General features: G+C 49.9%; 1 protein-coding gene and 1 long non-coding RNA gene across 7 annotated transcripts in view; one reads left to right on the top strand and one right to left on the bottom strand.

Moving 5' to 3' along the window:
• PTGIR (prostaglandin I2 receptor) overlaps window positions 1–18,310 on the bottom strand; it is a 26,955-nt gene extending 8,645 nt beyond the window's left edge. Inside the window, exons 1-5 of one of the 5 annotated variants that reach the window (XR_014784991.1) lie at window positions 16,822–17,760; window positions 14,435–14,862; window positions 5,701–5,833; window positions 3,886–4,037; window positions 2,656–2,789 (exon numbers count right to left, since the gene is read on the bottom strand). Coding sequence is in view for 2 of the 5 variants with exons in the window: in XM_084814779.1 (XP_084670905.1) it covers window positions 14,743–14,862; window positions 16,822–17,691 (990 nt within the window). In the remaining 3 variants the exon portion in view is untranslated. Of the gene's footprint in view, window positions 1–2,655; window positions 2,790–3,885; window positions 4,038–4,105; window positions 4,468–5,700; window positions 5,834–14,336; window positions 14,863–16,821 lie in introns of those variants that run through there. The other 4 variants (XR_014784993.1, XR_014784992.1, XM_084814779.1 and 1 more) reach the window with 4 other exon arrangements.
• On the top strand, window positions 17,935–26,517 carry LOC146337523 (uncharacterized). 2 transcript variants are annotated; one of them, XR_014784994.1, is made up of 5 exons: window positions 17,935–18,295; window positions 19,170–19,430; window positions 20,442–20,986; window positions 24,870–24,984; window positions 25,966–26,517. It is a non-coding gene; the product is annotated as an uncharacterized LOC146337523 (long non-coding RNA). The 2 variants fall into 2 exon arrangements; XR_014784995.1 differs by lacking the exon at window positions 24,870–24,984 and having other exon boundaries at window positions 18,073–18,295; window positions 25,966–26,489.

The following is a 26,517-nucleotide window of genomic DNA, read 5'->3' as shown; positions in this document are numbered from 1 at the left end:
GACTTTAAAACTCCTGATCTTTACCCCATTTCGGGGTTATTTTAAGGAAGGCAATGAATCACAGAAGACGAAGAGCTGGCTGGGTCTGCCATGCAACTGATGGAGAAAGAGGAAAGACGTTGCAAAAGGGATGCCAAAAATCTCACGTCGGCATTTAAACCCCAGGGAACAGAGGATGGCACTGGCTGAATGCTCAATTTCCTTTCTTAAAAGGGGTCCTGGGATCCATGGCTACAGCCCAGCATGTTGTCCTTTCTCACAAATATCAGGTCCAGAGCCACTAGCCCAATGTGACAGAAAATGGGCAGCAGTAGTAACAGCAGCAGCAGGCTCGGAGGGGGCTTCTCAGATCCTCTCAGTGCAGACCACACAGCTTCAATGGTCATCCGTGTGCCTCTGTGCACATTGAACTGCCAACGGTCAAAGCTACTGGGAACGGGGCTCACCCAGCCTGTGGCTTTGCTCTTGTGCAGTGCTGTAATGGCAAAATCTGACTGAGCAAAGGGCTGGATGCGCCCAGCCTCATCTGATCTCAGAAGCTAAGCAGGGTCAGCCCTGGCTAGTACTTGGATGGGAGACCGCCTGGGAATCAGGCTTCCTGCACTGAGCAGGGGGTTGGACTCGATGGTCTTGTAGGCCCCTTCCAACCCTATGATTCTATGATTCTGAAGCGTGGGTGCTCATCCCAACGATCCCCAGCGCCACCCCCCCAAGGAGAGTCCAAAACCGCAGGACCCTGTGTTGATCCATTTCAACAAACCAGTTCTAGGAGTTTTCATCTCCACCAGGAGCACGGCTTTGGTAAAGCTCATAGGTCTTAACTGCCCAGTCCAGAGCAAGCCACCCCAAAAGACTTTGCATTACAGCAAGGAAGAATATATTGTTGCTGGGAAAATGTATTTCCTCCCAGCTACTGTAAGGACTGCAGGTGAGCTCAAAGGGAACAGGTAAGTCGAGGTGGTGATGGCAGATGAAGTCAGCATCCTGCTGATCAAAACGTGCCCGTGCTGCGTCCTTGTGAGCCCTGGCTCTCCTACACCACTGCTGTTGTGTAAACGCAACCTAAAGCGAGTTTCAGTAGCTGGTAGGCCAAGGGCCACATCTCTCCCTGGAGCACCTGATATTCTTCCAGAAACAACACAGGCTCAAGAATGAGAGGAAGGCAGCTGGAAGAATCTGCCTGCCCCCCTCCTCCAGTTTACCAGCGTGCCCCTGTCACGGAGAGCCCTCTGCTGTGAGTGACAGATGGACAAAGGCAAGGCATGCTCCTCACGCCCACCCTGAAGCCTCAAGGAGCAGATGCTCTCATGACTGCCGTCTGGGCTTTTTCCTGGTCTGCTTGTTAATTGCTTTTATTTCACATCATCCTTATTTTTCCTTTGCCCAGTGCACTGTTGCTTTTTAAGGGAGAAGTTCTATTCTAAGATTATGCATATACATTTGCATCACAGGTACTGATGAAGGTGGAAGCCGAAACATTTCCCTTAAATGTATTTTCTTAAATACGCTGTTGTTAGTCTATCTTTCATGTGTGCATGCGTGTGCACGTATCTCCCATTCCAAGTGTTTGAGCTGTCTTATATAATCATCATCACCATAAAAACAAAGGTAGAATCCCCTCAACTATTTCCAAGTTAGAAACAGAAGCCTTTGTCTTGTGTACTTGGAAAACACGCATCTTTTCACACCAAGGATCAGTCACACACAGCTCCCTGCATGCACTCTCTCAGCAACATGCTTCCTCAGAGAATAGTGTGCTTCTGCATAAATGGTGCACGTGACCTGCCGATTTTCATTTGGCAAAGGCATGGAGACGGGCCTTCTTTGCAGCGTTACCTGCCCTGTGGAACTATCTCCCCTCTGAGGTACATCAGGCCTCAATGCTAGCATGAAAGTGTATCTGTTTGTTTCGGCTGCCCCCGCCCCCATGAGATATCTTTGTAACAACCTCACGATCCTATTCTGGATGTTATGTGGCTGGGTGGTTTTTGTCTGCATTCTTTTGTAAACTGCTTTGGGATTTGTTTCAAATGAGAAGCGATATATAACTATATGCCCTAAATACACCAAATCAGCCCAAGAGTATCTGAGGAGGCCTTACTGGTGGTTCACAGCCAACTGTGTGTGGCCAGGTAACAGAACATAAGTGGGCCTTATTGGCAGTGGCACACGCTCTCCTTGGACCTTCCTTTCCTTCCATGCTTTGTTCAAGAGGCAGAAACTGTGGCGACTTTAGACATCTCTTGAAGATGGATCTGTTTACTCAGGCTTTCCCTGACTTGTAACGGGCCATGACACGGTTTTCTTGTATTTATTTTATATTGCTTTTTTTATATTGTATTATATGTATTTCATATAAACTGCTTAGAGGTCTTAGGATATCAAGTAGTGCACAAATCGTTGAAATAAATAAATAAATAAATAAATATTGCTAACAAATAATAAATAATTGTACATAGCAGTTCCAAATGATTGTCACCACCTGTGGCATGTGCACTTCATGGAACCTTATGATCCTGAGCTCACATCAACAGGCATGCTCACGAAGGTCAGGAAATTTAACTTACAGAGAGAGCCAGAAGATGGGACTGAAATGTGTCAGTTTTCAGCTCTAGTGCTCAAGGGAGCATATGAACAACATTTCTGAAAATATACCTGTATACATGTCTTCCCCCACTCCTCCTCAAGCAGAACAGGACCAATCTGGAACAGTATTTTATCAGCAGCAGGTACCAAAAACAGGGACTGTCCCTGGTAAATAGGGACAGTTGGAATATATTTTATATTGCCTTAAAAAAAGAAAAGAAAAAGAAAAAGCAACAACCAAATGAAAACAGCCAAAATATTAAAACAATTCAAAGCACCAAAGGTAGTGCTAGGCTGAACTCCTGACCCGTTTTTCTAAACACCAGCAAGGAGAAGGCAGGTGACTCCTCTGGTGATCTCACTCCCATAGCCTCTGGTTTTCAGATAACGCAAAGAAAAACGCTGATCTAATATCAGGTGTTTTTTAAAAAATAGTCAAAAACACTCCTAAAATGGCCTTTTTGCAAGTTAACATTGAATCTGCACAAGTCCTTTGAACTGCTTTTTCCATCCCACCTTTCTACTGAAACTCCAAATAGCACCTATGTAGGCGAAGTGAAAATTAGTTGGTGCAAATCCACTTAGCAGATATGACAATGCAGAGGGTTAAATTCTGCCCTGGAAACCTTACCACTTAATCATCTCAGATTTGGTGGTGGTGAGACTGGCTGGGGTGAGTCGGTGGAAAAGTGAAACGCAGTCTTGGCATGCTCAGAGACCCTCTTCTTGTTGCCATCAATTGGCATGCTGAGCGCTGGCGGGAGGTTCCCCCACACGCAAGTTTCCTTCAGGAAGAGGAGCTTCAGGATTAGCCAAGGGCCAGCTGCCACACCAGGTTTATGGCTGCCTTTCAGCCATGTGGCCTCTAGCAAATGTGGCAGTCACCACTGCCATCTGAAGCAGGGCCTTTCCCTGTGGCTTCTCTTTCTCCTCCAGCCTTTTGAACCTGTGCTCCTTATCATCCACCCCTTTCACAACCCTTCACTACACCCAGCTGCTGTTGGCATCACCTGTTCCAATAACGCCCTTCCCATAGCTCACTTATCACTCCCGAACCCTTCCCGTTGCTACAGCAGTGCAAAACAATCTTTCGACACCCCTGCTTTGGGCTGGATACTCAATCGCACTGGGCGTTTGGAGCTGCCTGGCATCCTACGGGTGGGTGAAAGCCCCTGCGCTTGATTACTAAAGAGATGGCGGGCTCACCCTGCCTGGCAGTCATACTTTCTGTCCTGGGTGCCTTTCTTTGTAATTCCAAGTCTGTGGTCAGTGGCTCTGCTTGCTCAGCTGTGTGCGTACCTGTGCGCGGATGTATGTGTGGGCAGGTTCAAAGATGTACAAGTTCAAAGATGGTCTCTTCTTTCTCATTGCTTCACATATTCCAAAACTGGGCCCTGACACTGCAGAAAGGTTCTGGGGTTTATCCTGTATTCAAAGTAACCTGTAGAGCCCTCCAGGAGAGAAATAGTTCAATTTCCTATGAGCCAAGAAGATCCCATTCCTAAGAGACAGCCCTATTCAGAGGTGAGATTCTATTTAAATTCCCAGGCACCAGCATACAGTATTGCAACAGCCAGAATTGCCACCACATTCAGCATTCCAAACAGTAAAGAAAACAATGCGAAATAAATTCGGTTTGCAACTGGAATAATCGTGCAGAAGGGGGAGGAGCCAGCTAGGAGTTATATGCAGTGATTCAGCCTGGTCACAGAAGCCAGAGGGTGTCTCCAGCCCAACGGCGCCTCTGGCTTCTAAGGTTGCTTGCAGAGGGAGGGCTGCAGGCAGAATCACCATTGACTTTCCACACTACTGGGGAAATGGCATTTTATCTCTGTGTCCATCCTGCAATGTTCAATCCACACCAGTGGCTCTGACATTGACCTGTGGATGGGGAAGAGGAACATCCAGTTCACCCAAGCGGCAATTTTTAAATAATTCCCTTCTCAATCTTTTCCTTTTCTTTTAAAAAAAGAATTACTTAACTTGTACTATATGACTTACGGTGCAATCCTATGCATGTTTAGACAGAAAGAAGTCCTACATGCATAGGATTGTGCCCTTATTTATTTAAGTCAGGGGTAAGCAACTTGTGACCCTCCAAATCTTGGAATACAACACCCATCATCCCTCAAGGGGTACACAGGCTAGGGCTGATGGGAGTTGTAGTCCAACAACATCCGGAGGGCCACAAGTTGCCTACCCCTGACCCCTGAGTTAAGCGATATTAAGCACTTTGCAACAGTCACAGGCTCGTGTGTCCGTGTGTGCGCACGCACGTACGCATTTCATGGAATCATAGTTGGACGGGACCTCAGACATCATCTAGTCCAGCCCCCTGCTGCAGGCTCTACACCGCAGGGTGCAGCTACAGCGCCCCTGACAGATGGCTGCCCAGCCTCTGCTTAAATACCTCCAGCAAGGAGAGCCCAGCACCTCCCAAGACAGTCTGTTCCACTGCTGAACAGCTCTCACTCTTAGGAAGTTTTTCCTAATGTTTAGCCAAAATCTGCTTCCCTTCCATTTCCACCTATCAGTTCTAGTCCTGCCCTCAAGAACAACTGCAAATCCATCTGCTCCATCCTCTGCATGACAGCCATTCAGACATCTGAAGTCCACTCTCAGCTCTCCCCTCAATCTTCTCTTCTCCAGGCTAAACAGACCCAGCTCTTTCAAAGGCTCCTCAAAGGACTTGATTATTTTGTTAATTCCCGTTTGGACTAGCAGAGGACATGTGCTGAGGCTGACACTCTCTCCCAGCCCTGCTCTAGATTGGGGAAGTGGGGGAGGAGCTCAATACAAGCCTATTTTTGATGCAAAAAGGACACCACCCTTCCCCGCTTCCTTAGAAGCAGAGGTGCTCGTGCAGATCATGAGGAGGAGGTCAGAATCATGGGCTGAGGTGCTTTTGTGCAAATATTGCCATTTTTAAAAAGCCACAGTGGGGGCGGGGAGGAACCAAGAAGAGCCAGGGGGTTTCCTCACTCAGGGATGGGGCTGCACTCTTTCAGAAAGTGGATCTTGTCCGCACCCCACCAGCTTTCCACTGCTCTCTTCTCATCTGCTTGGAGCAGCTCAAAGGAGGCACAACACAGAGAATAAACAGCTTTCCCTAACCTGGTGCCCTGGCCATCCTAGCCGGGGATGATGGAAGTTGTAGTCCAGCACAGTTGGGGCGCTTCCAGATGGAGGGCTCCTAGCTGCTACCAGTTAGAAGGCACTGTGTAGCTATTCCAGCTTTTTTCTCCCCCTTTAATGGATTTTCAGCAGTAAGAGAAAAGAGAGAAGAGGTGATGGGAAAACAAGGGATGGACCTGAGTGGAAGACGATGATGTCTGAACCCCTGTAACGTTCTGTGGGTATGGCGGAGTGATGGTGGGATAAAGGCCTCGTCTGGAAGCACTCCAGGGTGCGGAAGGCAGGAATAAAGTTCCTCCTGGCTGTTGCCCGGCATCCAGCAAGCAAATAATGAAGCTGTTGTGGAGAGCCAGGGCTGGCCCAAGATGTTCTGCCACCTGAGTTGGACCAGTACATGCCCGCCTCCCTTTCCAAGACAAAGTGCACAGTGCCCCAGGCTGGTGAAGTTAAAAAACAGCGACCCACAAGCCATGGCTCCAATGCCAGTGGGAGGGTGATTCTGCTCCAGAACCAGTCAGAACTCTAAAGGAGCTCTCCAAGGTGCAGAGCAGGTTCACTGCCCCACGGACATCAGAGCCACCAGCCTCCACTGCCCACTCACTGGCAGTAAAAATACAACAAGTATAAATTAGATCACTGACAATTTGCTGCCCTTTCAGGACACCCAGAAATCAACTGTCTGAGACAATCGCCCCACTCTGCCTCATGGTCAGAAGATAAGAAGATAAGGAGAGCCCTGCTGGATCAGACCAAGGGTCTGTCTAATTCAGCATTCTGTTTATGCAGTGGCCAACCAGCTCCGCACGGGAAACCCACAAGCAGGACACAAGTGAAACAGCACCCTCCTGTCCATGTTCCCCAGCAACTGGTGCACATAGGCATACTGCCTCTGATACTGAAGGCAGAATATAGCCATAAGGACTAGTAGCCATTGAGAGCCTTCTCCAGGAATTTGTCAATCCCCTTTTAAAGGGATCAGGAACCCACAAGCAGGGCATGAGTGCAACAGCACCCTCCCGCCCATATTCCCCAGCAACCGGTGTACCTAGACACACTGCCTCTGGTAGTGGAGGTAGCACTGAGCCATCAGGACTAGTAGGCTAGTCCTAACAGGGCATCTACACCTGTGGAGACTGTGCTACTCTTACATCCTTCTTTTTAAAAAGTCATACTTTCTCTAGTCTGAGGATACTTCAGAAGGAGGCCTCCCAGGACTACCAGTCAAAAGGTGTTTTGGGTCCATATTCTGCCTTTGAACTTTTCTACACAAGGCGTTTATTGTGTGCTTGTCATTACTAAGCGTCATTACATTATCACTAATACTCACTAAGCGTCATTACATTACTACGTCATTACATTATCACTAATACTCATGGTTGCTTGCAGGCTCTTTAGCCAATGTTGTGACCTTCCAGTTTTGCGTCTGTTTGTAAAAACCACTTTGGGGAAAAAAAATTTAGAGCAGGGAAAATGGGGTATTATTTCTGATGGCAAAAGAAAGTGCGACTTCCTCTTGTGTATTTGTGTTATTCCACTATACCACAGTGCTACCTAGAGGTTTTATATGGAAAAGCAAGAAAGGAAAGCCCTAAGAACACTTTTGCAGTTTTTTTTAGAGTGGGGAAAATAGGGCATAGTTTCTGAAAGTGAAAGAAAAGATATTTTCCTACTTGTGTAATTGCAATATTCCGCTATAGCATGCCAGCTAGAATTTATGTAGTGGAAATCAGGAAAGGAAAAGCTCTTTGTGCAGAGCTTGGATCTCAATTCTGTGATAAAAGTGAAAGTAGGTACAGCGATGAACAGTATCGCTCATGTAGAAATGCTCAGGTTTTAATGGAAAGGAAAAAAGACTGAAGAAGCAGTGTGAGAAAACAGGGTTACAAGTGGAGGAAGACAACAACATCTGGCCTCCCACCCCCCTAAAATTTTGTGTTTGAGGCAGGGCAATTGCAAGATGAAGGCCTTGCCTGGAAGCACTCAGAGAAAAAGCAGAAGAACCACAAGGAAACCCCTGGAAGGTTTTTATATATACAGGGACGTATGGATGCCCTGTAAACATCGAGTGAACCAAGAGTGGCAATTCCACACTAAACACTAAGGGTTGGATCCAGACTTAGTTATAGTTAGAGCGCTTCTGGGGCTGGAGGTAGCACATAGCCATCAGATCTAGTAGCCATTGATAGCCTTCTCCCCCATGAATTTATCCAATCCCATTTTAAAGCCATTCAAAGTGGTGGCCATCACTAGACCTTGTGGAAGTGAATTCCATAGTTTAACAATGCACCATGTGAAGAAGTCCTTCTTTTTATCTTTCCTAAATCTCCCATTACTCAACTTCATAAGATGACCCTACTGGATTCTAGTATTATAAGAGAGGGAGAAAAACATCTCCCTATCCACTTCCTCCACACCATGCATAATTTTATACACTTTTATCATGTCCCTTTACTCACCTTCTTTCTAAACTAAAATGCCCCAAATGTAACCGTTCTTTGCAAGGAGTTGCTCCAGCAGCCACCTGATCATTTTGGTTTTCCCTTTTCCAGGACTACAATATCCTTTCTGAGATGCAATCTCTCTGTGCATAGATTTTCACAGTGCTCAATTTCATACTCAAAACGGGGAAGTTTGGTAAGCACGCAGCCCTTACGTAAACCCATCTCACCCTGCCACAAATGGCAATGGCTTTGCGACCCTTACTTTGTTCCTCTCTCAAGGCCTGGGTGTGGCTGGTTGATTTCTAAGATTCTTATTTACAAAGGTGAAATGGAGGCGCCCTAGAAACCAAAAGGTAACAACCACCCTCAGTCCAATTCATAACAGACCATTCCTAAAAATCAACAATCCTACGCTGTCTTCACTTTCTGCTTCCTCCGGTTTAACTCAGTTTATGGCTTCCCCAAATTTGTGTCCAAAAACACTTGCATATTTATGCCCAATATTCCATTGCATGTCAGTCAGCATGCGTTCAGAAGGCGATTCGCTCTCAGAGACATGCTTCTCAGCAGCTAGGAAAAATTCCCAGATAATGCTACTGAAGTTAATGATCCTACCAAAAAGTCCATTTTCTCCCATAAGGAGTCCGACTAGCCACTGAGATCTTCCGTGAAGTCTTCCTCCACGATCCTCCAACATCTGTATTGTGTTTGGTTGGGACCCAGGAAAGGGCCTTCCCTGTGGCTGCATTTAGGCTGGAATTCCTTGCCAGAGGAGGTGCATCTGGCCCCTTCTCCAATGCCTTTCCCAGGCTGGGCACCTTAGTCGTTTAAGCTTAATCTCCCTGTTTCAGGTTAGTTGAAGTGGTTTTTTCCTACTGCCTTCTCTTTTGTTGGCTTTTGGGTTTTCTGTATTTGCCGTTTATTGTTACCTTAACATGCTGATTAGATTGTAAGCTGGCTGCAGCGTTTAGCTTAATGGAACTGTGGGATAAAAGGACTTTTGGCAAATAATTAAATAAAGATTGCCATATCACAATGTATTTTTATATGAGTATCTATATCTATAGCTAAAACTGTATCTATCGATCGATCGATCGATCTATCAGCGGAGGCTGGTGGCTCCAATGTCAGTGGAGACACTGAATGGTTCCAGCTGGAGACTAGAAAGACCAGTACTCTGATTCAACAAGGTGATCACAGAATCACAGAATAGTGGGGTTGGAAGGGGCCTATAAGGCCATTGAGTCCAGCCCCCTGATACTGACACTGAAAATAGGATCCTTCCTGGGTGTCTCCCCAAGGGCCAAAAGAGATCCAACATAAACTGGCCACTTATGAATCTCTCAAAAAGAGGGCAAAAGAGGAGAGTAATTTGCATGACATTTTCATATGCTAATTTATATGCAATAGATGCAAATGTAGAAATAATGACTAGAATCGAAACAGAAATATAGCACATGTCATCGTGGTGTGGAAGGCTGTGCCCAGGTGACCTGTATACCTGCTTGTTCAGGTGCTAACTGTGGATGGACAACAGTTCTGATGGTTATCTTTAAACTGGAATCAGACTGGGCCACTTTCAAATGGAGGACAGTCCTCTGTTGTTCAGTCGTTCAGTCGTGTCCGACTCTTCGTGACCCCATGGACCATAGCACACCAGGCCTTCCTGTCCTCCGCTCTCTCCCGGAGTGTGAGAGTCCTCTGACAGCCCTTCAAATAGAGGACTGTTCTCAATCCTCTATCAAAGAGGACACACGGCCACCCTAACATCATTCACTTATTTGGCCTTGTGTGGTTGTGTTTTGTTAACAAATAGGCAGCAAAGGGGGGGGGCAGAGGGGAGCCACGGCCTGGGGGAGGTTTTGTTTTGTAGCCCTTTGCCCCCGCTGCGTTCCCAGTCAGAATTGGGACCCCAGAGTCACCTGCCGTTTCAAACGAAACAAAAGTTGCCATTGGCATCTGAAGCCACTGATATCCTAGCACAGAGAAAATGGAATGGGGTTTCACAGCAGCCAGGAGTTGTGCCTGGTGAACATTCAAGGCTGGAAAGAGAGATTTCCTCCTCCAGAGCAGCTGCCCAAGGTACTTGCTTATAGGTTTCCTTGTTTACATAACCCCAGCCGAGAGACCTGCAGACGCACCCGGAGGGAAAAGATAAGCGGATCCGCCTCAGAAAGAGCGCGGGGTTTGTGCTGCTGCCTTTTGCCAGCACATGGATCCTGGCCAATTGGCTGAGACGCCACAGGGAATACATCTGCCAGGAGTCCCTTCTTCTCACTCACCCTGGTCTACTCTCTTACAAGCAAGAAAGTGCAGGTTGCACACAAAAGGCACGTCTGGAAAGCAGCCGTGAGGCCGATCAGTGGCTGAGGACGTGGTCCGGGGAAAAGCTGGCAGCGTTTGCTCAAAGATTTGCACATCTCTTGCCACAGAAAATTACCCATGCCAGGGGTGGGCAGGCCTCAGCCCTGTGGGGCCTGCCTCGTGTTTTGCTACACTTCGTTAAAAAATTCTGAACCCTGGAATTATTGGCTTTGAGTACCAGAACTAAATGGCATTCAGTCCTTCCATCCAGAAATCCACTCCAGGTTACCCGAAGCTTTCTGTGGGTGATGGGAGGTGTAGTTCAATACATCTGGAGGGCACCAGGTTGTGGAAGGCTGAGGTACAAGAATCAGACCACAAAAAAGTTCCAACCTAGCAAGAAGGTGGTCTTAACCTGTCAGTAACACCCCCCCCCCACTACCACCATCACAGGGCTCCTGTGCTATTAATAACTATGTGAAGGAAATTCAGCTGCAGAAAATTCAATAGTCGAGTCTCTTGGTCCATCTATTCCGACTGGCCAAGACTCTCCAGTTTCTCAGATATAACAGAAGAGATCTTCTGCTGAATTATGGCCCCTCCCACACAGTCAGAGAAATGAACATGATGGGATTGTACAATACTGGCATATTGTGAGGTCTCCCGATTCCTGGGTGAGAAAAAGTTTGGCAGAACCAGGCAGTTGTGGTAGAACGAATAGACTGCTCTCACCAAGGCTGCCAAAATTCAGGAAATCCACAACACCTCTGGGAGTTTCGCCACAGTCTGCGCCAGCTCCAGCAATTAAAATGTCATCACTTCTGCAGAGTGGGATTCATGGCATGAAGTTTCACTGCTGTCTGTTCTGGAGAGGCAGGCTTGGGCCTGTGTGTTGCAGAGAAGCCCAAGGGACCTACCCACTCATCCTGCCAGGTTTTGGGATCCTCAGGCAACATTTGTCCTTGGAAGCCCCTTCAGCTGTTGGGCAGGGAGGAAGTGGAGACACAGCAGGTGAAGGATGGAGGGAAAAGGGACGTGCAAACAGGGAGAAGCCCTCAGAGCCCCATTCAAGGGGGTTTTGAGTGAACTTTCACAAGGCAGGTGGTCCAACCAAGATGGAGATAGTGAGCATTGCTTCCAACCTGGCCAGGTGCCATTCCAAAGTGATTTTTGGTTCGTGGATCCCTTAATGCAGAGGCGGGCAATGTGTGGTCCTCCAGATGTTTTGGGTTTTACAACTCCTATCAGCCCTCACCAACATAATCAATGGTGAGGGAAAATGGCAGTTGTAGGCCAACACATCTGGAGCATGCCAAGTTGGGGAAGGTTGGTTAGTTGGAGCTCTGAAGGCGTCTTTGTGGTGCAAGAAACGACCTAGAGACCCTAATGGGGGCGCAGTATTTGTTGGAAGTGTCAGAACTGTGAACCTCCATCTTAAACTCAACATGAATATATGTGTAAATCAGACGTTCCCCAACCTGGTGGTGTCCTCCAGATGTTTTGGACTTCAATGCCCATCAGCCTCAGCCAGCATGGCCAATGGTCAGGAATGTTAGGAGTTGTAGTAGAAAACATCTGTAGTGTACCAGGTGGGGGAAAGCTGGTGCAAATAAGCCACATCATCACAACAATTCCATAACACTCCAGTACACACCCCTAGAGATCTCACCACCTGGGGAATCGGAGTCTGGGGGCATAGCAGTAGAGTATTGTAATTGTGGGTCTACACAAGCCAAGAATGGAGCAGAGGGCCCCCTACTTCCCCCACCCCTCTCAACAATCCTGGAAAATGTAGTTTTGTGAGATGCCCTCAGAAAACGCATTTCCCAGAATTCCATGGGATGCCGCCCAGAACAGGTAAGGTAAACAGGGGATTTAAGCATAATTGATCTTAAACTCCTCATGGCCAGTCACTCAGACATTTAGCAGGCTACAACATATGGGGCTATTTAGTTTTGGGGAAAGGTAAGTAAGGGGGGACATGATAAAATTACGCCTGGTGAGAAGAAAGTGGATAATGCCTCTTACAATACTAGAACCCAAAGGGATCACCCCATGAAGCTAAATGGTGGGAAATGCAGGACAGATAAATGGAAGTATTTCTTCACACAGCATATCGGTAAAATGATGGACTTCACTTCCTCAGGATGTGGTGATGAGCTTAGACAAATTCATGGAGGGCAAGGCTATCGATGACGACTTGTCATGAGGGCTGTATATGCCTCTGAATACCAGCTGCTGGGGGACAAGATCGGGAGGTGCTATTGAGCTCCTGTCCTACTTGTGGCCTTCCTCTTGGGTACCAGGTTGGCCACCATAGGGAGAGAATGCTGGACTAGATGGGCCTTTGGACTGACCCGCATAGCTCTGCAAGCACTGCAAGCTGCATGATGGTGAAGACGTTTAATTGAAGCCCAACGTGTTTCGGGTTTAGAAATCCTTTTTCAAGGGCACCCTTGAAAAACTTATTGTGCTCTTTCCCAAGACTATGGTTATGGTTCTTTGCTTTGAGACTCCTTGTTTTAAGTTGTTTTAGATATATGTTTTTTGGGGTATATTGGCTGTTCATGGGGTTTTTCTTTTATGTAATTGGCTTTTAAAATCTGTTTACTGTATTTTTAATGTTTTTAATCTTTGTAAACCGCCCAGAGAGCTTTGGCTATTGGGTGGTATAGAAATGTAATATAATAAATAAATAAGATTTTAAAAACCTAATTACAAAGTGCATCACACAGGCTACCTGTGTCTTGACCATCATCCAACTTGCTGTGCTTTTTGTTTCGGCACCTGGAGGGTTCCCTCCTTCTGTCTGCATGGTGTTTTCAGTGCCTTCCCTCTTTGCTTGTTTGATTTGTACCCCACCTTTCTTTGAAGAAAAATGGCATTCAAGGTGGCTTTCATAGACAGAGAGTCAGTCAGTCAGTCAGTCAGACAGACAGACAGACAGACAGAGACTAGACAGAGATATAGACATATATGAAGAAGATGGTGAACCTCAGCACTGAAAACAGCTTTAAATGTATAGCACAGAGAAGTATGTTGGGAGTTGGCGGTTTGCTCCCAGGCCCCAGTGACTGCAGCGCAGTACCAAACGGTGGTTCCGTGGAGGGTGTTTGCCTGCTGGGGTTGGGCAGCATTTGGCCTCTCAGTGTATCAGGCCCTTTATACCCTGTGGTTTGTGTGTGTGTAGGGAACTGTGAACCTTGGCTCAAGCCCTGCTGGGAAATTCACGTGGCTGGTATGCTTAAGGTTGCTGTCTCTTTGTTTTCCTCCCTTTTTAAACAGCTCCTGTGCCTTTTACAGCAACCCAACATGCAGAAATGTAGCTTTTCCCCACCAAATATCTCCATGCCATGAAAAACACATGCAACAACAACCTTTTACCTGGAACATCAACCTTCCCCAACCTGGTGCCCTCCAGGTGTGTTCAACTACAACTCCCATCATTACTGCCAGCCAGGCCAACAGTCAAGCAGGCTGGGGGTGATAGGAGTCGTAGTTCAGCACAGCTGGAGGGCACCAGGTTAGGGAAGGCTGTGCTACATCTTTGCAGGCCAGGTTGCTGTTAGAACCATGGGAGAAAGGCGGTTAAAAAAGGGACAGCCTTAGATATTTCAGGGTGCCTTGTGTCCCACGGGAACCAGTATGGTGAGACACTCAGACTAGGGAGAGCTGGGTTAGAATCTCTGCCCAATTGGGCCATAAAGCTAATGGGCTGAGCGTAGGCTGGTCACTCTCTCAGCCTGACCTACCTTACAAAGTTGTTGTGAAGACACAGCAGGAATGGGGTAATCCCATCCATCCATGCACGTCTTCCTGAGCTTCTTGGGGAGGGTTGGGAAATAAATGGGAGGAATAAGTCAGAAACTTGGGATAGCCCTGTAACAAATACATAAACAAGTCTTCCTATGGTTCAGTTGCCAACATTTTTGTTTTGTTTTACCAGCCTTGCTGTGGTTAAAGATTACCTCTGTGTTGTGAAAAGCTTCCCTTTCACATTTCTGAAGAACAAGCTGCTGTTAAGAGGCACGAGAGCAGGCCTTCTTCTGTTCAGCTGGCAACCCTACAGTTGCCCAATCTGCCAAGGATGGAGATGATGAAACCTTCCTCTTTCCGTCAGCTTAGAAACCAGCCTCATCATTGTCTGCCTGGCCAGAAAATGTGAAGTCACATCATCCCCTTGCTTTTCTAGCCCACACATGCACCAGCTCCCTCGGGAGCAAAGGCAGGGCCCTTCCACAAGCTGCTTCACATGTCTTGAGGAGGCTGGATTCCCCTATGCCAGCATCATGTGCAACAGAGAGTGAAGCAGCCGGATGGAAACTGGGACAAACCCCTCAATGCCAGTGCTGGAATATGTGAAGCAATTCTGGACACCAGGAGAAGGGCTGTGGATCTGGATAGAGAGGGGAAAAAGAGGGGATGGGAAGAAAAGAGATATGGGATCCAGATTCCTATAGGAACGGGTTTGTTCTCAGTTCTGTAAAATGACAATGTACTTTAAGGTGTTGTTTTCTGTATTAATATAGGTGTACACGTGAGAACACTTGTCTATGTATAAGGTTGCCAAAATTTTTACTGGTACCCACTCCTCTGTTTGAACAGCAACTTGACTGGCAAATGCTAGCCTCTCCGTGCTGTGGAAACTATCAGATTTCAAATATCAGGCTGCCCTTAATGGCACAAGAGTGGGCCAGGCAGGTTTTGTTCAGATAATTTGGCAACCCTGCCCGGGTTTCATAATGGAATCTCTTCATTTTTTGTTTATGAATTATGTAAACAAAAGGAAATGGAGAGAGAAAAAGAAGAGGAAGCAAAGAAAAAATGAAGAAGATAAGGATGTAATGGAGGAAAGTGGTGCTCAAACAATAGTCTTATCCCTTGGGTCAAAAACACAAAACAATTCTTCCATACAACACTGACCTTGTGGAATTTGCATCACCCCCTCTCCTCATATTGGTCTGGTTTCCCCACACCCCCAAGGTGGCAGGAGCCCTCCAAATATGCCTCCTGCCCCCTCCTATCCACTGCCGAAGGGACGTCTCCACCAAGGTGGCCATACAGGTCCTCCTGCCACCTATTAAACCAGCCTCCCCCAACCTGGCACCATTAGCCATGCTGGCTGGGCATGATGGGAGTTGCAATTCAACAAATCTGGAGGCTGGGGAAGGCTGTGTTGAACTTTCTCCTGGCAGCTGGCTGAATGAACCAGAGGTCTAGCCAGACAAGCACAAGTGATTGTTGTGAACTGCCCAGAGAGTTTTGGCTATTGGGCCACTATAGAAATGAAATGAAATAAATAGAACAATCCCACCAGCAAGGTCTGTGTGTAGGGGCTGGATCTAAAGAATATCGGGGCACCCTCCAGGGTGGTGCCCCAAGGACCATACATTCCAAACTCAACAAGGAACCTGCCAGTGGGGGCGGGTGGCTCCGACGTCAGTGGGGCGGTGAATGTGCTCCGGATTTCAGTCACGGCCAGCCAGGACTCCGAAGGAGCTCTGCACGGTGTGAGGCGGCACGTGCGAAGCACCCTGGAGAGCTCCTGCAGAGTCCTGCCTGAAACCCGGGGCGGGTTCACCGCCCACTGACGTCGGAGCCACCGGCCTCCACTGGGAGCTGCTGCGCGAAACGTCCCTTGGGACTCGCGGGCCCAGACGAACTAGCCCGGAACCCCTTTCCAGCAGAAGCCGGGTGGACGTGCCCGGAAGCGCCGCCACGCCGGGCGCGAGTGCGACGGGGCTCTCCCGCAGCTCGTCGCCGCGCCCTGGCGTTCGGGCCCCGCCGCTGGGGGGCCGCCGGGCCTAGACGGCCCGCGAGAGCCGGCTCCCTCCGCGCACCCGCGGGCTCCTCCGCGCGCGCGCGCGTTCGCGTTCCGCGAGGGGAGCGTGTGCCTGCGCGCGTCCCAGGACCGCGCGCCCGCGTGGGAGAGGGGCGAGGCGGCGGGGCTGCGAGCGCGCCCGCACGACCACGCCGCGCCTGCCCCGGGCGGCCCCGGGCGGCTTTCGCGCGACGTCACTCCGGGGCCGCGGCGAGGTCGCTGCCCGCAAAGAGCCCCGGGCTGGGGTCGGCCCGCCTCCCCGGCCTCCGCCCGCGCCGGCGGGACTGCGCCGCGGCCGGCACTGCGCTGGCGGCGGGCGCCTGCGGGCGCGGGGGGAGCGGCAGCCGGGCGCGCTCAGCCCGCGGCGCGCCAGCGGCGGGGCGCAGCCGGCCAGGGCGCCGTTTCGCGCCGCGGCCGCCCCGCCGCGTGCGCCGGGAGCAGCGGCTCGGGCGGCCCGCGGCAAAGCCGTCCCGGGGCCCCGGGCGCGAGCCCCTCCCGCGGAGCTGCGGCCTCCCCGCCCGGCGCGGCACTCACCGTGAGGGGCAGCGAGCAGATGACGAAGATGGCGGTCATGAGGGCCAGCAGGACCAGGTGGTCCACCTCCTCCTCGCCGCGGCCGAGCCAGCTCCTGCGCCGCCGCCGCCGCGCCACGCGGAGGGAGCCGCGCCCGCGGGCCCGCTGCTTCCGGCGCATCTGGCACAAGCTGACGACGACCAGCCCGTTGCAGACGAAGACGGCCAGGATGAGCAGCGCCGTGAGCGCGGCGTAGGACAGCGAGAAGGCGGCGCCGTGGCGCGGGTCGCCCGGCTCCACGTCCATCCGGACGAAGCACCACGTGCCCGGGCAGTACTGCTTGAACCGCCCGACGCCCAGCAGCGGCAGGGCGCAGAAGACGGCGCTGAAGGCGAAGATGGCGGGCAGGGCCAGCTTGGCCCAGCGGCGGACGTTGTGCTGGGAGTAGAAGTAGGGGCAGCTGATGGCCAGGCAGCGCTCCACGGCCATGGCGCAGAGGATGAGCATGGCCGCCTGGCCGAAGTACATCACGGCGAAGGCGAAGAGGTCGCACAGCCAGGGCCGGCCGCCCGCCATGCCCAGCAAGGTGGCGTCGAGCGCGTAGGCCGCGAAGACCACGGGGCTGGCCGTGCAGGTGCCCAGGAGGTCGGTGAGGGCCAGGCCCGTCACCAGGATGCAGAAGGACGAGGACTTGGCGCGCAGCTCCCTGCGGTGGACGCCCAGGATGGCCAGGGCCAGCAGGTTGCCCACCACCCCTGCGGCAAACATGAAGGCGCTCAGCGCCGGGCGGCCGTCCTGATGCAGCTGCGTGATGTTGCTGCAGTTGCTGTGCGGGGGGGCTGGGAGGGCTGGCGGCACGCTGGGGCTCAGGGTGGCTGGCGGGGGGTGCATTGGCCCGGGGGTCTTGGGGAGGGGAGGGTCAAGAGGGCAGGCGTGGCGGGGGGCCAGGAGTCTGGCCTCCCAGCCCAGAGGAGAGGGGCTCTGCAGATTTTAACAAGGAAGAGAAGGACCCCGATTCTCCTGCTGTCTGTTCCCAGTTGACATTGGGGAGAGGCCTCAAACAGCTAAAGAAGAGGCTGGGCTGCAAGTCCGGAGCCCTGAGTCCGGTTCCCAGGGGTCGCCGAAGAAAACATTGAGGTCTAGCAGCTTAGTGTGAGTGCTGGAAGTCAGGTTCCCTGGTTAAGGCTGGGAGGGAGTCAGGCCCACTGGTTAAAGCTGGGCAGGCTGGAAGCAAAGACTCTCTGGGCTCTTGGGTTCTCTTCCCACGTCTAGGGAAGCAGCAAAGTGGGCTTGCGGCCGTTCATCCGGGGTTCTCTTCCTTCTCCGGGCCAGCAGTCGGAATTTCCTAGATGCGGCAATGCTGGGCTGAGTGATGCCAGGGGCCCGTCCTGTCCTGCTCCATCTGGCTGCTCGTCAAGAGGTCTGTCTGCCTTCGAGTGAGTCGCCCAGTGTACAAAGTGTGCGTGTGAGCATCTGCAGCTCCTGCTTTGCGTGGGTGAGCATCTGAGCTGTCATGGGTTGTGAGGGAACAGCTTTCAACTCCAGCAAGCAAGCAGGCAGGCAGGCAGGCGGGGACTGGAGCGGCCCCGGGTGGGGCTTGGCCAGCACACCCAGGACCAGGCCAATGGGTGTCAACACAGTTTCCTTTCTTCCACCCACACTCCCTCTCCCTCCCCCCCTCCTCCTTTCAGCTCTTTGCCAGCCAGCCTGCCAGCTGGGTAAAGTCAAGACACCTCCCCCCTGGCCCCTGAGCCTCATTCCTTATGCCTAGATGGAGCCACCCCCACCATTTCCACCTGTTGCCCCAGTGCAACCCGACTTGCAGCCAACACCAGGACTGTGCTGCACAGTTCCTCCGGATGTGAGCTGAACTCACCGCTCTGATTTAACCATAACCCATCCCTGAGCATCCGGAACTAGAGGGAGGAGAAGTTCTTGGCCAAAGAAACTATTAGGATGCCCTGTGGCACGTCTCAGGACTGGGAAACTCAGCCCAGCGTGATGTGAAGTTGCCACCTTTCTCGGACTGGCCCAGCTCCTCTGCCCTTAGCAGCAGCTGGATGCGCAGAGATGTAGGCAGATTTTTCCTGGCATGGAGAACATGTGGGAAGCGACTTTAAACTTTAAACTTGGCTGATCAGGCTGCTGTTAAAGGCACAGGAACGGCCCCAGTTTTAAAGGTGGCGACCCTAATTGTATGGGGGTGGGGGTGTTGGAAAACATGTACACTTCTTGGGGGGGTTATCCCCCCTGTACCCCAGAGTCTAGAAAAATGATACTGGAAATTTGGGACAGAGTGGAAAGAAATGGAGTAAGCACACCTAAATATATTGATAACTTTTGAGGCTCTTTAGTGCTGTATCCTACAGGTGCCCCCACTGAAGGAAGTTACGTGGGTGGCTGCAAGAGAGAGATGGCCTTCTCCATTGTGGCACCCCATTTATGGAACACCCTCCCCAAGGAAGCTCATCTACCACCTATGTTGTTATCTTTTCGATGCGAGGCAAAGACTGATATAAAAGGCAAATTAATGGGCTACCACTGCAACCATTAGCCGGGCCACCTCTGTGGAACTTCCATCTTCAGAAGCAGTGTACCTGTGATTACCAGATGCTGGAGACAAGCACCAGGTGAGGGCTGGTTTCTCAGGAGAGGGCTTCTGGTTGTCCACTGTGGGATGACGTGGACCCCCTTTGGTCTGGTCCAGCTGGGCTCTTCCTGTGTTCTTACTCTGCACCTTTGCTCAAGCTTTTCCCCACCAAGCGTATATCTTCTTGGCACCCTCTTTGTCCCAGAGATCAACCAGCGTTTAATTGGCTTGTCCTTTCAAGGCATTTAACTTCCAGCTGATAATTTTGTCTTAGCGCAGCTGGGAAGAGAACATCCATTATTCAGCAGCAGCAGCAGCTCAGTCTCTCTTCCAGGTCTTTCCCAGACAGCGTCCATTTGTTACTGTAGGATGTTGTAATGCCTTTTCTCGAGAGCCAACACTTTATTATCAGCCTCCCAATGATCCTGCGTGGGGGGTTACTTACAAAAGGGTGAACTTCAACCAGGTTCACTCTTGCACTTCAGCCTCCTGACATCTGCCCAGGGCTCAGTCCTGGAAGATGCAGAGAAGTAAATGGGGACCAAGAGTGCCTCTGAGCATATGCAGATCTGACAGTAAGATTGCTCCCCTTTTACTGCCTCTACTCTTGTGCCTTTAATGACAGCCTGAGATGCGGGAATTTAATGCATGAAGCGTCCACACACAGCTTGAATAGGGAAATAAGGGAGAAAACGTCACGTACTACATTTCTGTGTGCCAGGCTGCCGTTAAAAGCATTTTTTTTAAGGTGGTAAACCTAGGAGGGATTTCAGTGCTGCTACGTGGCTCTATGGGCTTCTTTGGTCTTGTGAAAGCAGAATGATTTATCCCCAAAGAAGCAAATATATGCACATTTACTTGTGCATATTGTGTCTGCCTTCCCCAATTTGGCATTCTCCAGATGTGCTGGACTACAACTCCCAGCACTCCCAGCCAGCATGGGAGTTGTTCAACACATCTGGAGAATGCCAGGTTGGGAAAGGCTGTATGATACGATTCTGGCCTCAATCTCTTGGTGCGCAATTCTTATTATTTTGTTTGGCTTTTTTAGATAGATATATGCGTATTCTGGATGACGGGGTTTGTGGCTCAGGAGAATAAAAAATGTCCCTAGTTGGTTGTGGAAGAAAGGTTGTCTCCTATGCTTCCTGGGCCCTCCTGGGCCACGCTCCAACCCATCTTCTCCACCTCCTCCTCGTGGAGGACAACAGTGAGTGACTGGCCACAGCTGTTTCATGACGGATTGCCCGCGTCTTGCCAAAAGGAAGCTTGGCAAAGCCCACTGGGTACCTAAGTGGCGAAGTTTGTCTAATCTGCATTTTGATCGGAACTGGCACGGCGCTCTCCCTTAACATATTAGGAAACCTGTGGGTAGGTTTATGGGAAGGCCAGCTGTCGCTGGAGGAATGGTGGAGGGGCCTGCAGTCCTTCTCCGGGACAATGCTTAGACAGTTCTCCATGGCTCCTGATCCAAACACACATCATGATCTCCCTTCATGGCTCTGCAGCATCTCTCCTCGTTCTCAAGCACCTTGGTGAATTACAGCCCAGCAACCTGTTTTGCTTCCCAGAACTCTGGAGCTCCGACACCCTCTGGTGAGTCCTCTTGCCTGGCTGCTGAGGATTATTCTTTATATCTGCGCCCTCCTTTCTTTGGAAGTGCAGTCTGGGCCCTGCCCACCCTCCGGTGTCCTCTTCTGGCTGAATTAAGGATTACACAACTGTACCACCTTTTTCTTGGGGAATCCTTGGGGGTTCAATTTACCCCTTGCTGGTGATTCCTTTAAATTGCACTAGCCCAAAATTGACAGTTCTAAAAAAAATATGAAAGGAAATTATCTGAGGGAGTGTGTGGGTGTCATTTGTTAGAGGAGGTGTGAGCTCCTCTCTGAGGCACCCCACTCCAAGCATTGAGTATGTACTACCTAGAGCAGGGCCCCCCAACACGGCACCCACGGGGGCCTCCAATGGCACCCACTAAGCTCTCCCCTCCCTGCCCCCTTCAAACAAATTGTTTAAAGAAAAAACTTAGAAAATGTAAGGGCAAGCCTCTTTCTCTCCCTTTCTAGCCTCCAGCCTTGCTCTTTCTCTCCCCTCAATTCCTTTCCCTTGCTATTTCCACTTCCCCCCAAGCCTTAGCTTGGCTATTTCTCTCCTCCCACCATTTTAGCTCACTGTTTCTCCCTTTCTAGCCTCTAGCCTTGCTCTTTCTCTACCCCTTTGCCTTGCTGTTTTCCCCTCTCTCCCAGCCTCTAGCTTTGCTATTTCTCTCCCCTCCTCTTTATCTTGTTGTTTTTCCTCCTCCGTCCCTCCCTCCCTCCCTCCCTTTCAGCCTCTAGCCTTGCTCTTTTTCTCCCCCACCCCTCTTCAGCTCATTTTTTTACTAGACAGGCCCCTATGGCAGCCATTGCATGACTAGCCACATCCTCCATGGGAGCCATGTGGTGGTGCCCACAGCAGTTTCTCAAATTCCCAAATGTACCCAAGGGTCCAAAAAGGTTGGGGACCGCTGACCTAGATAAACCAGAGCAATGTAATAGTGGGTTGATGTTGGACTCTGATCAGAAAGACCTGAGTTCAAATCCCTATGAAGCTCACTGGGTGACCTTGGATTATTCTCTGTCTTTCAACCTAACCTACCTCACAGGGTTGTTGTGGGCGTAAAAATGAGGCGGCAGGGGGGTGGAGACCATGTATGTCTGCTGAGCCCCTTAGAGAAAGGGCAGGGCATTAAAGAAACGAATTGATGGGGTTGCCATTTTTTTGTTAAGCCAGTCATGTTTCCCTCCTGTGATTTAAGTGCAACCAGACATATATCAGCCTTTGTCAACTTGGTGCAGCCCAGATGCTGGCTGCGGATGATGAGATTCCAACACATTTGAGGGCACCAGGTTGTGGAAGGCTGCCAGACACTGTGAAATTTAGTAGATGGGTCTTTTTTTTTCCTGGCATGGAGAGAACCAAACGATGGGAAAGTTTCTGCTGCTGAATTTCCCTGGGCCAGGCTGCCGCTAAAAACACAGGGTAGAGTCAGTAAAAAAAGAAGAAAATGTTGCCAAATTTATTCCTGCTTCAGAGAAAATGCATACATTTTTCTCTAGGTCACGTCCCCGTTTGATTCTCATCCTCATCTGAAACATTGCAACAGAAGAAAACTGGGACTTAATACTTCATTTTCTGTCCAGTGAGATTTTCAGGGTTTTTTTTTCCATAGGTACAGATATTTCAGTCGGGGCATGCCTCTCTAAGACTGCACTCTAAAGTCACCGCCCAGCTCTGTGAAACATAAAGCAACAAACAGAGAAAAACTGAGCACGCACAGAATGCTTTCTCCACACTACCAAGTAACCACAAGCAACTGCTACACATCTTTGTTAACTATGGAGAAAATCTTCCTGAATTCTAAGCAGGCTTGAATGCCAAACACCGCAACTATGATTTCTCCTGTATATTGGTTGCCCTGGTACTTAATTTCTTTGCCCTTACAAAATTCCCACAGGGTGGGTTACTATTATGAGCTGGTACACAGGGCTGACCCTTGAACTGGGCTGGGGGGCCAAGCCTAGGAAAACTTGTTAGACTCCACCCCCCAAATGGATTTCTCTGACATCCCTAGTTGGATTACAATTCCTCCCCCCGCCCCAGCTACCTCTGCGGGAAGAGAAACTGACATTCGGTCAGTTCAGAGATGCTGTTCAAGGGGTAAATGTTCAAGGGGAAAGAGAGCCTCTTTCATCACGAATCCCGCCAGTCCTGATCAACAGGAAACATGCTAAACTTGCAAAAGGAAAGTGCTACGTTTAGAGACATGGGAGCATTGGAAGGCTGTAGAAGTGCTTTTCCTGTCCACATTGGACAGGCTGTTGCTGCAATTGTGTTTTCTCTCACACACACACTCTGCCACAAATTAGTTCTGGGGAAAAAGAGGATGATTGCTCAAATAATACTTGAATGCAGCAGCCTGCCCACAATGTCAGGTGGATGCTCGGTAAAAACTGAATGAGCAAAGAATGGAAATACTGGATAAAATGGCCAGTGGAGAAGCTGATGATTCATCTCACAGTAAGGATCACAGGGACTTCCAGATGAGGCTTGTATTGTGCAACTGTCCTGCCTCATTCACAGAATTTTAGGTCGGAGGGAGTTCTAGATGACATCCTCTTCAATGTATAACCCTCCTGTGTTTTCCCACCGCTTCCACTGTTTTTCTTAGCAGAAAAAAACTCTGTTAAGGGGGGAAAGATGGAATAGCTGCATAATTGCCCAGCAGAATTGTTCCAAGTTGTGAAGAGCTTATTGGGATCTGGCTCAGGCTCAGAGAAATTGGGACTGGAACCCTTGGTCATTTGCTGTACTAAATTTGCTAGGCACTTGGAGGAGAAAGTGACTCGTATTCGCTCAGAATTTGATGCCACAGTTATCGCAGAGTCTGGGGAGGTGTCCTGTGCTCCGTCTGGTTTGTTTTCTGGGATCAGTTTCAGTTGTTGCAGTCTGATGATGTGGACAAGACACTTGAATCAGTCCATCCCACTGCACGTAAGCCTGACCCTTGCCCATGTGGTGAGGAGCCAGTGTGGTGTAGTGGCAAGAGTGTTGGATTGGGAGCTGGGAGATCTGGGTTCTAGTCCCCACTCGGCCATGGAAGCTCACTGGGTGACTTTGGGCCAGTCACACACTCTCAGCCCAACCTACCTCACAGGGTTGTTGTTGTGAGGATAAAATGGAGAGGAGAAGGATAATGTAAGCCACCTTGGGTTCCTTGCAAGAGGAAAAAAGGCGGGATATAAATGCAATAATAAATAAAAAATCTTGGCTAATATGATCTAGCAGGGGTGGATTGATTGGGTGGGTCCAGGGGGTGGTAAATGCCTCGTTCTGTCAGGGGGTGGTTCCTGCCACCTTGAAAGAGGCTGTAGTATGCCCCCTCCTGAAGAAGACCTCCCTGGACCTAGAGGTGTGTGAGAACTATCGCCCCATTGCTAATATCCCCTTTTTGGGCAAGGTGCTTGAGCGTGTGGTGGCTGGGCAGCTTCAGGTGTTCTTGGAGGAAACTGATTGTCCCAACCCAGTCTGGTTTCAGGCCAGGATGCGGCACTGAAACGGCCTTGGTTGCTCTCACTGTCGATCTACTCCGGGTGAAAGACAGAGGAGTGCTACCCTGTTGATCTTCCTGGATCTCTCAGCAGCTTTTGACACCATTGATCATGGTGTCTTACTGGATTGGCTCTGCGGGATGGGGATTCCCTGCTCCTACCTGCAGGGCTGATTCCAGAGAGTGGTATTGGGGGATTCCTCTTCTGCCCCATGGCTATTAAGCTGTGGGATGCCACAGGGTTCTATTCTCTCCCCCATGCTCTTCAACATCTTTATGAAGCCGTTGGGTGAGGTCGTTAGGAGTTTTGGGGTGGGGTGTCACCAGTACACTGATGATGCTCAGCTCTATTTCTCCTTGTCGTCGGGGACATCTGGGGTGGTGAAGGTGCTGGACCAGTGCCTGGAGGCTGTAATGGGCTGGATGAAGGCCAATAAACTGAAGCGGAATCCTGACAAGACGCAAGCTCTGTGGATTGGTGGCTCCCGAGTCTGGGAACTGGGTAAGCGACCTGTCCTGGATGGGGTTGCACTGCCCCTGAAGGAGCAGGTGTGTAGCTTGGGAGCACTCCTAGATCCATTTCTGTCAGTGGAGCCCCAGGTGGACTCCATGGTCTGGAGTACTTGGGGCCAGCTTTGGCTGAACCACCAGCTATGGCCTTTCCTGGACAGGGATAACCTAGCCACAGTAGTGCACATGCTGGTAACTTCCCAATTAGACTACTGAAATGTACTTTATGTGGGGCTGCCCTTGAAGACGAGTCAAAAGTTGCAGGTAGTGCAAAATGCAGCAGCTAGACTGTTGACTGGAACATCTCGCAAAGATCACATAACACCAGTCTTAAAGGAATTGAACTGGCTGCCGATATGCCTCTCGTCAGAATTCAAGGCTCTGGTGATGACATTTAAAGCCCTAAGCGGCTTGGGACCTTGATATTTGAGGGAGCGCCTCCCCTATATATGCCTGCCCGAGGACTGAGATCTGTTGGAGGAGCCCTCCTCTGCGTCCCACCAGTATGAGACACTATGGTGGGACATGGGAGAGGGCCTTGTCTGCTGTGGCACCCCGGTTGTGGAATGCCCTCCCCTTGGAGGCCCGATTGGTGCTGACATTGGTTTCATAGAATCACAGAATAGTAGGGTTGGAAGGGGCCTACAAGGTCATCGAGTCCAACCCCCTGCTCAATGCAGGAAATTTTGGTGCCAAGTTAAAACACGGTGTTTTATCAAAGCTGTTGAGGGCTAAAAGCATTCCCTAAAGTAGCACACTGTTTTAACTGTTTTATTGTTTTAGATTTTAAATTGGTATTAGCTTGCTTAATGGTTTAATATGTTAGTAGCTGTTTAAATTATTTATTGTTTTATACTGTCTAAATTGATTTTATTTGTACACCGCCCTGGGATCCTAATGACATAGGGCAGGATATAAATGTTTTAAATAAACAAACAAACAAACAAACAGAACAATTCCTTTTGATTGATAGTGTTAGGAGCCCTCCACCTGGAAGCACCCAAGGGTCACTGGAAGCTGGAAGAAGGAGCCCACGCCTCCAAAAAATCCTAGTCATGGGACCTGGTCGGAGCAGAGAGCAAGAAGCAAGCAAGCAAGGCTGCTGTTCAGAGGAAGAGTTAAAAAACACCATTTACAAGGCACTTTAAAAAACAGTGTGGAAATCAAGCCAAGCAAGGATGAAAAGTGCACAGGCACAGAACAGCTTTAGAAGTTTGTGGGCTGGAGCCAACTTGGCCCAAGCGACCAACATGATTGCTATTGTTGATGGCGGTGCCACAGCTCAGTGGTGCCGCCAGATAATTTTAGACCATGGATGTAACGGTAATATATGCCCTCGCACCCCCCTTTAAATGGCTACATGCATTACTTCATTTGTGAAGCGCACAGCTAATACTTCTCTTCACTCTCACAGCTGCCATTCCCTGCTTTATAACTGCGTCTACATTCCCGATACGTTAGAACAACAACAACAAATCTGTTTACCAACTTTGATTAAAAAAAAAATAAAAATACCCTGAGCATG

The sequence above is a fragment of the Heloderma suspectum genome, chromosome 10 (assembly GCF_057233095.1).
Source record: "Heloderma suspectum isolate Gila_16-S chromosome 10, 16-S_ref, whole genome shotgun sequence".
Taxonomy (NCBI): Eukaryota; Metazoa; Chordata; class Lepidosauria; order Squamata; family Helodermatidae; genus Heloderma; species Heloderma suspectum.
This window is presented reverse-complemented; position numbering and strand designations above follow the sequence as displayed.